Genomic DNA, 13,955 nt, shown 5'->3' on the forward strand with positions numbered 1-13,955 from the left:
TTCTGAAGAGGGCAGCAGGATGGTCCCCCTCCCCCAAACGCCCGGTGGAGAGAGCTCCTCCAGCCCAGAGAATAGAGCGAGGCATTGACTGCCTCCTACTGGAGAGTTGTAGCAGCACCACCATCGCTGCTGACACACTCCTACGATAAGTGACCAGGGCGAGGGGATCAGCCCAGGAGGATATTCTCGATGGACCCAGTGGCCTTTCCCCGGGCTCTTGGAGACTGACCCACTTTCAAAGGGCAAAGGGCCATGCAGGGAGAATGGAAACCTCAGGGCATATGCAGGGGGGGGACCAGTGATAGACTTCCCCCCCTGCTAGCCTGTTCCAGGAGTGCTCAGAAGCAGTCCGGGGAGATGTGATGCTCTGGGGATGAGACCCAGGCGAGCTCCTAGACAGGTGGGCTGGGATGTATCCCATGCTGGGCAAAGCCAGGATCATAGAATATCAGGGTTGGAAGGGACCTCAGGAGGTCATCTAGTCCAACCCCCTGCTCAAAGGGTGACCAATCCCCAGACAGATTTTTGCCCCAGATTCCTAAATGGCCTCCCTCAAGGATTGAACTCACAACCCTGGGTTTAGCAGGCCAATGCTCAAACCACCGAGCTATCCCTGCCGCCCTGCTAGCCAGCTAACCCCTCACCCATCTCCCTGTGCTCTGGGTCACAGATTTCATCGTGTTCATTGCCTCGCTGGCCGTTATCGCCGCCGGCACGCAGGGGAATATCTTCGCTACCTCGGCACTGCGCAGCATGCGCTTCCTGCAGATCCTGCGGATGGTGCGCATGGACCGCAGGGGGGGCACCTGGAAGCTACTGGGCTCAGTGGTCTATGCCCACAGCAAGGTGAGCTGGAGGAGGGCGCTGGCCCGGGGGCAGGGCTGGGTTTCAGCGTCGGTGCCATGGGAGGCGGGCGGTGGTAAAACAGACAGGGCAGAGCCGGGCACAGTGTGGACTGGTGCGTCCAGCTTTGCCCCTGCCACTCAATCCTGGCCGAGAGCCCCCGGCTCTACCCAGGCCTGGGCTCCCCATCGCCCTGCGCGCCCCCTTCACCCCTGCACAAATAGGTCTGGACTGGCTCCTTCTATGGCCCCCATCACTAGTATCTGAGCATCTCACAGGCTTGAATGTATTTAACCTCACAGAAGGGCTATGATCCCCATAGTCCAGATGGGGACACTGAGGCACAGAGTGACTTGTCCAAGATTGCACAGGGGCGTCTACAGTAGAGCAGGGACTTGAACCCAGCGGTCTCCCTAGTCCTAGGAGGGCACCCTCACCACTGAGCCGTCCTTCCGCTCTTCCCCTGTTAACCGCCTACGTCTCCCCGTTCATTTCGAAACGGACCCAACCCCCCCATGGCCTCGCCCCAGTCAACCACGCGGAACGTTCCCCTCCAGTCACTTAGCGCCGGCGGCCTCTCTGTGCCTGCCCAACGCGTGCGCAAGAGCCTTCTCCTCTGCAGCTGCTGCTGGGTGGGATGAGCTCCACGTACCTGGTCCCTAGGAGCTCAGGCTGGCAGTCGGGGCTGCCCTGCAGGGGGCAGACAGCTGGAAGTACCCCCACCCCCCTCCAGTGCTCCCTGCCATGGGAGCCTCTCTGCCCCTTTGCCGGTAGTGAGTGCTCAGCTCTGGCTGGGGTGGCGTCCGGGGCGCTCTGCAGAGGGGACATTGCATTGTGTTGTGTCGTGTATTGGGCCTTCACACCCCCCCCCTTCCATCTTGGCTTTGGTCCCCTCCCCTCCCCGTCTGCCCTTGGCAGGAGCTGATCACAGCCTGGTACATCGGCTTCCTGGTGCTCATCTTCGCCTCCTTCCTCGTCTACCTGGCCGAGAAAGACGCCAACACGGAGTTCGCCACCTACGCTGACTCGCTCTGGTGGGGCACAGTAAGTGTGGCTGCAAAGCCCCCCTCCCACTGGGGGGGCGGTGCGGGCTGGGGGGCGCGGGGGCGAGGAGAGCTCCGTCAAGGCCTCTCTGTGTTCTCTCCCCCTGCAGATCACGCTCACCACCATCGGCTACGGGGACAAGACCCCCAATACGTGGCTGGGCAGGGTGCTGGCGGCCGGCTTCGCGCTCCTGGGCATCTCCTTCTTTGCTCTGCCTGCCGTGAGTAGCCCCTTGCGGCATCCCAGTAACACCCGGCGCTGCCAGGGGGAGGGAGAGCCAGGCCTCGGGGACCCTAGGCTGGCAGTTGGGGCTGCCCTGGAGAGGGCAGACAGCTGGAAGAAACCCCCCCTCCCCAGTGCGCCTTAAAGGGTCACTGCCCAGTGGCTAAGACTCCAGAATAGACCCTGCCATAGAGATGTCATTGGTCATTCTCTTCCTTCGTTTTCTTTTCAGTTTCCTTCTTTTCTTTCCTCTCTTCCTTTCTATTTTCTCTTTTTGTCCCTTTTTTCCTTCTTCCCCCCCCCCCCCCCCCCGCCTTCCCTCAAGAGAAGAGCAATGCCCTACCACGTCACCGCAGGGACGGTGGCACCCAATACCCCACCCTGCCCCAGTGGGACTGCTGGCTCCTAGCTGACCTCTGTAGCTGCCAGGCCCCTGTGGGAGGAGAGATGGTCTGGCAGAGCCAACAGAGTCCTACTTTGGGGGGCCCTCTTTGCTCCCTCCCAAAGAGTGGATTGTCCTGCTAGCCAGACGGGGGGCGTTGGCGAGTTTGGAGTCCTTCTCCTCCCCCGGGCTCTGAGCGCTCTGTGTTCATGCCGGGGGACAGAGGGATGCTTCCTGAGGACCCCGCAGGCCTGTGGGGATCAGACTGTGTCAGGGCAGTTTGTCCAGCTGCCGCATGGGCCAGGCAGGTTCAGGATCCCGTTTCACGCATGCTGGCCCCTTTCTCCTGCAGGGGATTCTGGGCTCCGGCTTTGCCCTGAAAGTCCAGGAGCAGCATCGCCAGAAACACTTTGAGAAGAGGCGGACGCCGGCAGCGAACCTGATCCAGGTACCGTAGGACACCCGCGCCTCTCCCTGGGGAAACCCCTCCTCCACCTCGGTCTGGAGTCACTACCCAGCTCTGCCGATGGCCCTCGAGCTCAGTCTGTGGGTCGCCCCCAGCTCCCTCCCCCCCCCCCCCCCCGTACAGCTCTGCCGATGCCCCTCGATCCGCACAAGCGGCCTGGCCCCTCTGCTGTTCCAGACTTCCTCTCCCCCATATACACATAACTCTGCCAATGCCCCTCAATCTGAACATCCAGACCAGCACTGCCTGCTGTCCCAATCTGGTGCCCCACCACCCCCACTCTGCAGATACCCCTCAGTCCAGACTGCAGCCCCACAGCTATCCCAATCCTGCGTCCCCCCCTCTCTGCCCCGGCAGGTACGGCTCTGCAGATACAGCCCCCCTGCTCTTCCAGCCTTGGGCTGTCCATGCACACAGCTCTGCCGCGGCAGGTACGGCTCTGCAGATACAGCCCCCCTGCTCTTCCAGCCTTGGGCTGTCCATGCACACAGCTCTGCCGCGGCAGGTACGGCTCTGCAGATACAGCCCCCCTGCTCTTCCAGCCTTGGGCTGTCCATGCACACAGCTCTGCCGCGGCAGGTACGGCTCTGCAGATACAGCCCCCCTGCTCTTCCAGCCTTGGGCTGTCCATGCACACAGCTCTGCCCCGGCAGGTACGGCTCTGCAGATACAGCCCCCCTGCTCTTCCAGCCTTGGGCTGTCCATGCACACAGCTCTGCCCCGGCAGGTACGGCTCTGCAGATACAGCCCCCCTGCTCTTCCAGCCTTGGGCTGTCCATGCACACAGCTCTGCCGCGGCAGCTCCGTCCGCATTTGCACGCTTCAGCACATCTGACATGTCCCTTGGCGAGGGTCCGCCGTGCCTGTAGCCGAGCCGGAGGCGGGCCCTGGCAAATCAGTCCCCTTGTCTAGATCAGCTTGCTAGAGAAGTGAAACTTTAGAATCCCTCCTTATCTCCCCAGTTTCAGAGAACAGGCGCACAAAAGGAAGCCCCCGATGCCCCTCGTCTATCTGCAGCTGCCAGCCAGTCAGCTGGCCCCAGCTTTCACAGCTCCCCGGCCCTCTGAATGCAGCCCTGCTCCTCCTTTCATCTCGGCGGCGGGGAAGGAAAAAACCTGACGTTAATTAATGGAGCTGGGCACGGGACGAGACAAAGGGCCCCACCTGCCTGTCGCCCCACAATACAAAGCAAGGACTGAGACACGCGGCAACCCCCCCGCCCCAGTAACTCTGGCCATCGCTGCCCGGCATTCATCAGGCGCTGATGTGCCGTGGGTGCAGATGGGAAGCCGCGAGGTCTCCGATAAGGCTCCTCCATTGTGATCGCTCCTTAATTAATGGCACCAGCTTCTTGGGAGTGTTACCTGAAGCCTCAGCGAGGGGCTGGACTGGGGAGAAGAGCTTGAAACAGGCAGGTGCGGGGGGTGGGTGAGAAGAACAGGGGGCCTGGTTCTCCACTCCAGCTACGCCAGTTTCACGTCAGCGTGTCTGGCGTGGGCGGAGCTGCTGGGGGGGCCAGGCCCTGCGCTGTCCCCACCTCATCCCCAGCGAAGCACCAGGAGAGCTTCCCACTGGCTCTGCTTTCCTAGCTGTCCCCGCCGTGCCCCTGGGAGGGAACGGAATTTTCCCAGTCCTAGTATTTTAATGACCAGGGGGATCTCCCCCCCCGCCCACATACCCCTCTTTCCTGTGCTCCCCTCTGATTGGCTCAGACACAGAACCCCCCAAAGGCCTCCGGGTCTGCGCTTGGTCCGTCTGATCTGAGCCAGTTCGACCGTTTCCCAGCCCGCAGCCTGGGCGTCCGGCTGGGGCAGAGGCATTTGCACCGTCCAAAGACGGGGTGCTAATGCACCCAATGCACCACCGGCAGGAATGGGGTCTGTGGATCAATGGGCTCCAGGTGGCAGCAGGAGGTGCTGACTCACGGCCTACGGCTGCTGTTTGCTGCTTGGGCAGAATTGGATCCCCCCACCGGGGTCTGTTCAAGGGAGGGGGGTGGAACTGGGAGTGAATTTTGATGCCCTCCGAGGGGCCAAGCTGCTTTGAGATGCCAGAATGAGAACTCCTGCCTGCAGCATCCGACCTAGACCCCGAGTCATAGAGCAGGGCATTGCGAGCTCCCACGTGCCCAGCTGTGCCCAGCCACCTCTGGCCTGACCTTGCAGCATTCACTATTATTCCAGTCCTGGGCTCCCCGTTCACTCACCCACCAACCCCTTAGCATCCCTTGGCACCACCCTGCCAGTGCCCCTCGGTCCTGCCAACAGCACCTCTCCCTGCACTGCCAGTTCCTGGCGTCTCCTCCGTGGACACTACCAGCTGGGCCATGTCTACCACACCATCCCTCTCTCTCTGGTGCAGGCTGCCTGGCGCCTGTATTCGACAGACGTGAGCCGAGCCTACCTGACCGCCACCTGGTGTTACTATGACAGCATTCTCCCATCCTTCAGGTAGGCGCCACGCCACGCGGGTGACCACAGACCGGGTGCTGTGGGGGGAAGGGGAAGGGTGGTCCCTGCCATCTAGCAGTCTACTCCTCCGAGAGCAGTGGCGTATGCAGGGCTCTGAAGGTCAATTGCCTCCATGTCTGTTGAGGGCAGGATTCGGCCCTGCCCACTGGACGACCCCGCAGGGCTTAGGAGCAGCGTGGATGTGAGCAGCTTTGCCCCAGGACCTGGGTATGTAGCCTGGTGTTGCTCATCACCATCTTCCCCGCCAGCCCTCTGGCTGCCGGGCACAGCAGAGGTGGTGGAGATGCCTCGTGTGGCTGCAGAGGCTGGCGTCCCATTGCTCTCCCCAGAAAAGGGGGGGGTCACCGAGGCAGGGTGCAGAATTACCCCCCTGGCACCACGGACGCAGGGAGAGGGACGAGTCCCGGGTTAGCTGATGGAGTTAACCCTTTCAGCGTCATGACCGTTCAAAACTCCAGAGCCAGTGCCCCCTGGTCACTCTCTGGAGATGCATTCTCCGTGTGGGAGAACGCTGGAACCTCTGCACCTTGACAAGGGGTCACGTGACCGTGATGCTCAGATGCGCTTCCAGAGAGAGCAGTTTATCAGAGCTGGTGCCATCAGGCACGTATGCCACAGCCCACTTGGTTTAATGAGGCAAGACGCCGCATGCTCACCCAAGGCATGTACTGTGGGCATCTAATGGTAGACTTCCTAGCATCCTTTTTGGGGAGGAGGGCGGGAAAGTGGGGCACAGACTGGGCCCTGGTCTATGATTCCAGACTTTGAGGCACCCCTGGAGCTGAGATGTCAAACGCTGCAAGTCAGTGTCTGTTCTCCCCCGTTTACATTGGAGTCAAACGGGAGCCGTCCCGCTGAAGTCAGTGGCATTGCTCTGGGGTAAACCGGGTGTTAGGTGCGATCAGAACCGGGCTCAAGACCCCTATGTTGGCTCGATGGTCCGAGACCTGAAACCCAGTCAGGCTGAGATTTCTGTTAACCCTTCCTGTGCCGGCATTTCCCAGCCCGCCAGCCCATCGAATCTATATACACAGCCCTGAGGACCAGAATTCCTTTGGACAGTGGAAATAACTTAACTTAATGGCGGGGCCGGGGGAGGAATAGGGGTGCTTGGGTTGCCAAAGGTTTTGCAGTTAATAGCTTCCCCAGGACGGCGCCCCTTCTCATCCAGGTGGGTTGGGAGAGGGAGGCGGAGCTGAACTTTCTATCCAGCCCATCCATAAAGAGCGAGATCAGCTTTGCTCTCCCCCATCATCCTCTGTCTCCTGCAGAGCTAGTGTCTATGGGGCGCAGGGGCGGAATGGAGCCGCTGTGAAAATGCCTGATTTCCTCCTCCATCATCCTCCATCACCCCCAGGGGCTGCTCCCTTCGGAGACCCGCGGCCGCTGCATCCATTCCAGCCCTGCCCGCTCTGTCTCTCTCCCCCCTCCCATAACGTTTCCCAGATAAGCTGGAGCCCTGCTGCTGATGGGACCGAAGTGGACGGATTCCGCTGGTGGCTGCTGTTGAAATTAGCTGGAGCCGGGAGGATTGCTCGGCGCTCTGAGACCTGGGCTTGACGGGCTGCAGGCCAGCCCCACGTGTCGCCTCTGGGGAGGTGGGAGGGCAGAGTAGGAAAGACAATGTCTGTGTAAGGGAGGCAGGAGGCGAAGGCCCTTTGGGTATCCATGGACGCTGCCTCCCCTGTTAAATCGACCCACCTCCTTTGCTCTTCCCCCTGCATCTCCTAGGAATACATTGTTGGAAGGGGAATTCCTGAGGCCTCTGACGCTAAGAAATAGCGTTGTGTAGGGAGACAACACCCAGAATCGTCATTGCTTCTGGATTGTCCAGTTGTGTCCACCATGTATCTGTGTTGCTGGTCTGCACGGGGCAGTGTCTGGCTCTGTGTTGTCAATTGTACAGCGCCAAGCGCACTGATATTAGGCAAATAATAAAATTGCCCCACTTTACACCAGCATGCTTGAGTCAGGGAAGGAAACATGCCCCCCCCCCAAGAGCTTGACCCCCTCCCCTTCTGCTGCTGACCATGGATTTAGGTTTTGTCTGCTTTGTCCTACAGTGGGTGGTTTTGTTTCTTTGCCATGACCCGTGGTTTTATTTTACAAAGACAGAATTCTTAGCAGCCTGAAACACAAATCCCTCAATTCCCAGCAGCACCACGGCACAGAAATTAACCCAAGGTACCAAACTGCGAAGAATTGCCCTACGTTAGAATCCCCATTCGCTTCTCTGTCACTTTTGAGCCCGTCCCGTTCGGAAGACTGTCTAGTGTGGGGGTTGTTTTTAAAATAAACAACAGAGGTGGCGCCCAGAGTTGGATCCAAACTTCCCCAGAGTTCAGCAGCTCTCAGACACAGGCGTAGTTTAAAGGGGCCGGGGGAGGTGTTGTCCCCCACAACTGCAAGCTTCAGGCAGGCACAGAATTTGCCCCCCAACATGAGGCCCCATTGGCCTGACTGGAGCTGCCCCCCCAAATATAGAAGTCAAACTATACCTATGCTCTCATGCTATTCCACAATTTGAGAGAGATAGGATGGCCCTGTGACATGATAGTTCAAGTCCCTGCTCTGCCACAGACTTCCTGTGTGAGCTTTTGGCATGTTCCTTAGCTTCCCCGTGCCTCAATTTCCCATCTCTACCATAGCACGGTGGTGTGGTGAGGATAAATAGCTGGAAGATTGAGAGGCACTCAAGTACCTAGGAGAGACAGCACACAGATGTAAAATATTCAGAAGGAAGATGCAAAATGCAGCCAGGTCTGCCAGTCATTCAGTGACTGGCATTAAGACACCCGGGGGCCTGACCCAAAGCCCTTTTGAAATCCACGGGAGTCATTCCATCGATTTCAATGGGCTTTGGCTCAAGGCTAGAGACTGTAACATCAACCGTATCGTGCTAAAATGAGACCTTGCCCTGCAAGCTGAGCTTTGTGCTCTAAGGTGCGTGATGTGCCCCGCACTGGCATAAGCAGGGCCAGAATTCTACATCGGGTCAGTTGCAGGAGAGAGGATTAGAAACAGGGGGGCTGCCCCTCCGCTCCCCGATACTGGCTTTCCAGCAGTGCAGCTCCTTCTGATTTACAGCCGGGGTGAACAAGAGGCGCATCAGGCCTGTTTGTTTCATTGCACGATTTACGTCTCTATGCAAAGGGTCTTCTCAGACATGCAGCGTGAGCAACATGTCACGGTCTCTCTTGTATCGTCCGAGTTTGTGCAGAGCACTGAAAAATTGGGACAGACCCAACTGTGTCTGCCTGCAGCCAAACTCCTTGTAAACAATCCCAGCGATCAAACTGCCTGAAAACATGGTGGTACTGTCCCAGCTCTGCCCACTCGCGACAACACGAGACGCCACTCACTGTAGATTGTGAAAATCTTCGTGACTGGATCATTCCTCTTCTTTCTTGTGATATACAGCGGCGGCTCCAGGCACCAACGCTCCCAGCGCATGCCTGGGGCGGCAAGCCGCGGGGGGCGCCCTGCCGGTCCCTGCGAGGGCAGCAGTCAGGCAGCCTTCGGCGGCTTGCCTGCGGGAGGTCTGCCGGTCCCGCGGATTCAGCGGCAATTCGGCAGCGGGTACGCCGAATCCGCGGGACCGGGGACCTGCCTGCTGTGCTTGGGGCGGCAAAAAAGCTAGAGCCGCCCCTGGTGATATACCAAACAAAGGTGACATTTAAACTGCTATCACTAGGCTTCAGAGTAATCAGTTCATTGAGCTAAATGGGGAAGCTCCCTCAAAGCTATTGTTTTAGGCTGTCTGCAGACTCAGGCAGACATCATTCCTTCATGTCCTATTTTGAAGGATATCTTCACCGCCATAAGGCTAGAGGCTTAATTATTTAAAAAAAAAAAAAAGAAAGCTGAGATTGTGGAGCACAGGAACGTACCAGCCCCTCTCAGCCCCCCCAAGCTATCATGAGCTGGCCCAGTTCGACCCCTACAAATGCCTGATAGAAGCTGCTAAGAAACTGTCTTTAAAGTCGGGGGGGGGGGGGGGTTGCTTTACGCCTGCCTGGGTCCCTGCTTTGTTCATTCATGTGGCTGTGATTTCTTTTTGCCTTGGAAGGTTTAATTTCTCCATGTTTTTATTTGAACCCACCCCCAGAGAGCTGGTCCTTATGTTTGAGCATTTGCACCGAGTCCGCAACGGAGGAGTTAGGAATTCAGAGGTGAAAAGGTTTCCTGACGGAGCCCCACCGCCATATCACTCCTTCACCTCTGGCCAGAAAACCATCGCCCCTGCTTTTTGCACTGGGGAAAGGTAGGGTGCCCCTAGCTACCGCTCCTTGGTGTGTCCTTTGTCTCTCCCCCTTCTCCCCCGCCCCCAGTGTTGGCCCTGTGCGTGTGTGTGTCGCCGGCGCTGCTCTCCTCCTGTCTTCTGAGCGTGGTTTGGCTTTTGTCCGTGTTGGTGGCAGGTGTAACCCCTGGCTGGCTCCTGGTCTCCCTGTAGTGGCTGGACCATGTATAGAGGTTTATGTGTCTGCTGATGGATCTAGTCGTTTAGTACAGGCACTAGAGATTCTGCTTTTCAGATTCAAAGGTGGCAGGTTCAGTCCCCACAGACAACTCGCGCAGGGGTGTTACACACCCTCGTGCACAGATCACCCCTAATCCACCTGGCTGTGCTCTGTGTTCCCAGGGGCTCTCCAGCACCCAGGGGGAATCCAGCATCCCAAGCCAATGCCCGAGGTGCTAGGATCCCAATGCTAGGATTCCCAGTGCTCCGGTGCTCTTAGGGTACGTCTACACTACTGCGATTGCAGCTCAGGTAGACACACCCAGGCTGGCATAGCTACACATCGTAATGTTGACGTGGCAACCTGGGCTGTTCAAGTACACCCAGAGCCTGAGTACTTGCATAGGTGCCGACTTCCCCTCTGCCCAGTGGGTGCTCGACGCCCCTCCCGCCCCTGGCTCCGCCCCTGCCCCGCCTCTTCCCACCCCTGCACTACCCTCGCCCCACCCCCATTCCACCCCTTCCTGAAAGTCCCCACCCCCTTCCCGCCCCCATTCCATCCCCTTCCCCCAAGTCCCCACCTCGTCTCCACCTCCTCCCCTGAGCGCGCCCACATCCCCGCTCCTCCCCCTCCCTCCCGGAAAGTCCTAAGCGCCGCCAAACAGCTGTTGGGGGGCGGGAAGTGCTGGGAGGGAGGGGGAGGAGCGGGCACACGGCATGCTTCGGGGGGTGGGAGAAGGAGGCGAGGAGGCGGGAGCTTGGCTGCCACTGGGTGCGGAGCACTCGCTAAATTTTCCCCATGGGTGCTCCAACCCCGCCGCACCCACGGAGTCGGCGCCTATGGGTACTCGTGCTGCTGAAGCCCACGCCCGTGCATCTTGCAATTAAAACTAGCATAGGTCTGTCTGCTCCAGCTGCAGCCGCACCTCACACTGCCCTGCAGATGGACTCTGAGAGTCCGTGCAGCGTCATATAATCAGAATCGCTCATAACGGTCAAACCTACCTCTTGTGCAGTAACATCACTCGGGACATTTTAAACTGGTGACCTGAGCATATGCCTAGGTGCACACCCTGAATAAATGTGTATTACATGTGATACATCCTAGCTAACTCCAGGAATTGTATGTGTCACACAGCGTAACAGACAGCTGGCCCTTCTGCTCCCATGGCCAACGCCCGATGCTGCAGGTGAAAAAGCAAATGCCCCAACGTGCATCTAATTTTGCAGCGTGCCCCTAATTGTGCGATGATATCTCGCTGGTAAATTTCTTCCTGAGCTACCACCCGAGATGGCAAAACCCTGAAGTAGGAGAAACGGACGGGTCTCTCTCACTTTAATCCTAGCTAGTGATCTGATTCATAGAAATGCCTAATTCTGTTTTGAATTTCACTGAGGAATTTGCCTCAAGCTTGTCTTATAGCAGTGAGTTCCCCAGGTTAACCAAACGCTGGTTTTAAAAAAAAGAATTTCCTTTCATCTGTGTTGGTTGTTTTTTTTTTTTAACACATTGCCTTTCCGTGTCACTGAGTGCCTCTTTGCCTTGGCATTATGGGAAAGGGTAAATTAGACTGCCCTGTGCACTGTGCTGTTCTGTACTTTCTTTACCGCTCACGTATCTCCTCTTGCTTGTCTCCTTTCCAAACGTCTCTTCAGCCTCTCTTCAAAGAGGCTCCTAGTGACAGATGCCAAGGCAAGTCAGCTCCAGTGTGGACCCCTGCATTTGAAACTCCCAGCAGAGAGGAAGGGCGGTGCAGAGGTTAGGGCACTAGAGGAAGGCTTGGGAGACCTGGTTCAAGTCCCTGCTATGTCTCAGGCGTCCTGTGTGATCTTGGGCAAGTCACATAGTCTCTCCGTGCCTCAGTTTCCCATCTGGAAAATGGGGCTAAGTGGGAAGGACTCTCTCACAGGGGGCCGTGAGGATAAATACATTGAAAGATTATGAAGCGCTCTGAGATCTCCTGATGAAAAGTGCTAGGTGGTATTAGTGCTAGGTATTAAAAGTGCTAGGTATTCGTGGTTTGTGATGTCTCCATGACCCCTCAGTGGAATTACAGTCTGGGATGAATTGGTTGCTTATGTATTATTCTTAATACACTGTGTAATAGTGTGTACATAGGGATGCTCTGTGGAGGTTAATTCGTGAGCAGGAGTGGTCTCTTGAGGGGTGCTAGGAAGGAAGGAAGGAGGCTCTCCCCCTCTGGCGACATGGCTTCCCCTTGGATTAGGAGTCGCGTGGATACGGAGGTAGGGCCCGAAGCGCTGTGGTAATCGCAGCAGGAAGGCGATAAAGCTGGCACTGCGGAGTGAGAGGCAGCTAGCTGTGATGACCAGCGGCTCCGCGGGACGGAGGAGGAGGGGACCTGCTGGACTCAGAGCACCGAGTTGGTAGGCCATGCACACAGGCTGGAGGACAGGCCGGCAGGGGTTTTCAGAAGCACTCGGCATTGGCCTAACTCTGCTCCCATTGAAATTGGGGGGACGGGGCTGAGTGCTCTGGGGAGCCCCTCCCTGTATGACTGGAGGTGCTGTTCCCCGAGAACAAGGAAACCGCTTCTCCCAAGTGTCCTGAGCTAGTTTGGTCTTGGGGGAGCAGGTCGCCTGCGAGGGTGTTTCATCCCCACACGCTGGGTACGAGGGTTAGGGTCGCACGGATCCCGAGCATGTGATTCCCCTGCTGTTCTCTCGCGGCCCCACAGGGTAATACACACTCCCATGGGCTTTACTCCTACCGGGTCCTAATTCCTCTCCTAGTTTTCTTCCCCGACTCCAGCTGACCTGCGGGGGGGGGGGGATGTTCTTTGCCAAGCCTTCTTCCTTTGCTCGTCTGAGGCAGGCTTTGGTTAAAGGGGGCAGGTGCCTTTCTCTAGAAAGCACCGTTAGGAGTGGGGCATTTGATGAGCATAAATCCAGAGTCCACAGAAGGGGTGCTCCCACCGTGACGGGGATGTGGAGATCCGGAGAGCTGGAAGGTCTATTAACTCCATTAGCGTCATGAAGTGGAATCAGGCTAATCACAGAGACTTGTGCGTTTGCTGTGGGGCCCGGCTGGGTGGCACTCTGAGCTTCCAGAATGTCCCCTGGTCGTCTCTAGTAAATACCAGCACTACAGAGCCCCAGCTAGGATGAAAATGAATGTAAAAGCTGGTGAATGGAAGATTTTCCTGCAGACTTTTCTTCCACTCCGGGGGTTAAGAAGCTGGAAGAAACCCACCCCCAGAATGCCCATATTGGAACTTTCTCCTGGGCAACGGGAGGTTCAGGGAGATGCAACGTGGAAGACGCTGGCCAGCGGTTTCTCAGCTGGATGGGAGAGAATGGAGCAGGAGGCCCTGGCCTCTGAGAGCAGAGCACTATTTTGGTCAATACACAGCCAGTCTACTTGTGAAGCACCCAGGTATGTGTCAAACAGCCTGTGAAATCCCAGCTGGTTCTTGGGTTCGGCAACTTGGCGGATGTGTCGGCTGGATGGTGTGAAGTGCTCGTCCATTTCTGCCCCAGGTGCATCATGATGTCCCAGAGGGATTCGTGGGACTCCGAGGAACGGGGGCGAACTGGTTAAACGAAGAGAAGCTGGCTTGGCTCTCGGAGCACCGGACTGCTCTAGTTTTCATTAGAGCTGATGCATGATGCCAGGAGACTATCCCAACCGCTTAGCTCCCGCAGACCTCTCACCTTTCTGAGCTCATGGGCTCAGCTAACTCTGTTCCGGTTTCTTCGGTGAGCCATAATTACAAGGCCCTGCTTCGCCTTCAGCTACTCCGTAGTTGTGTCCTGCTTCTGCAGCAATCAACTGTGCCTAGCAGGGATCCGAGCGAAACCGCCTGGTAACCAGCCCTCCAGCTCTGAATTGGGGAAAACACTGAAGGATCCTTCTAGTAAGTGTCCTGCAAAGACAGAAATTGCCTTGTGGTGACACCGAATGGGCCCAATCCTGCGTTCCTGACGTGGGTGTGCAATGAATGGAGAATCAGTCCCTAACGGTGCCGTAATGACCCTGGGGCTTTGTGACCAGGAGCTGCAGTAGAGGAGACAGTGGGGGCTCATGATGAGGTCTGCGTGCCGGGG

General features: G+C 57.5%; 1 protein-coding gene across 1 annotated transcript in view; it reads left to right on the forward strand.

The window, feature by feature from the left end:
- The window catches only part of KCNQ4 (potassium voltage-gated channel subfamily Q member 4), a 72,578-nt gene that overhangs the window by 43,081 nt on the left and 15,542 nt on the right, over window positions 1–13,955 (forward strand). The window contains exons 4-9 of the mRNA XM_065421617.1: window positions 671–846; window positions 1,762–1,887; window positions 1,997–2,107; window positions 2,844–2,939; window positions 5,319–5,407; window positions 9,537–9,692. Of these exons, the coding sequence (XP_065277689.1) occupies window positions 671–846; window positions 1,762–1,887; window positions 1,997–2,107; window positions 2,844–2,939; window positions 5,319–5,407; window positions 9,537–9,692 (754 nt within the window). The remainder of the gene's footprint in view (window positions 1–670; window positions 847–1,761; window positions 1,888–1,996; window positions 2,108–2,843; window positions 2,940–5,318; window positions 5,408–9,536; window positions 9,693–13,955) is intronic.

This window comes from Emys orbicularis, chromosome 23 (assembly GCF_028017835.1).
Source record: "Emys orbicularis isolate rEmyOrb1 chromosome 23, rEmyOrb1.hap1, whole genome shotgun sequence".
Taxonomy (NCBI): Eukaryota; Metazoa; Chordata; order Testudines; family Emydidae; genus Emys; species Emys orbicularis.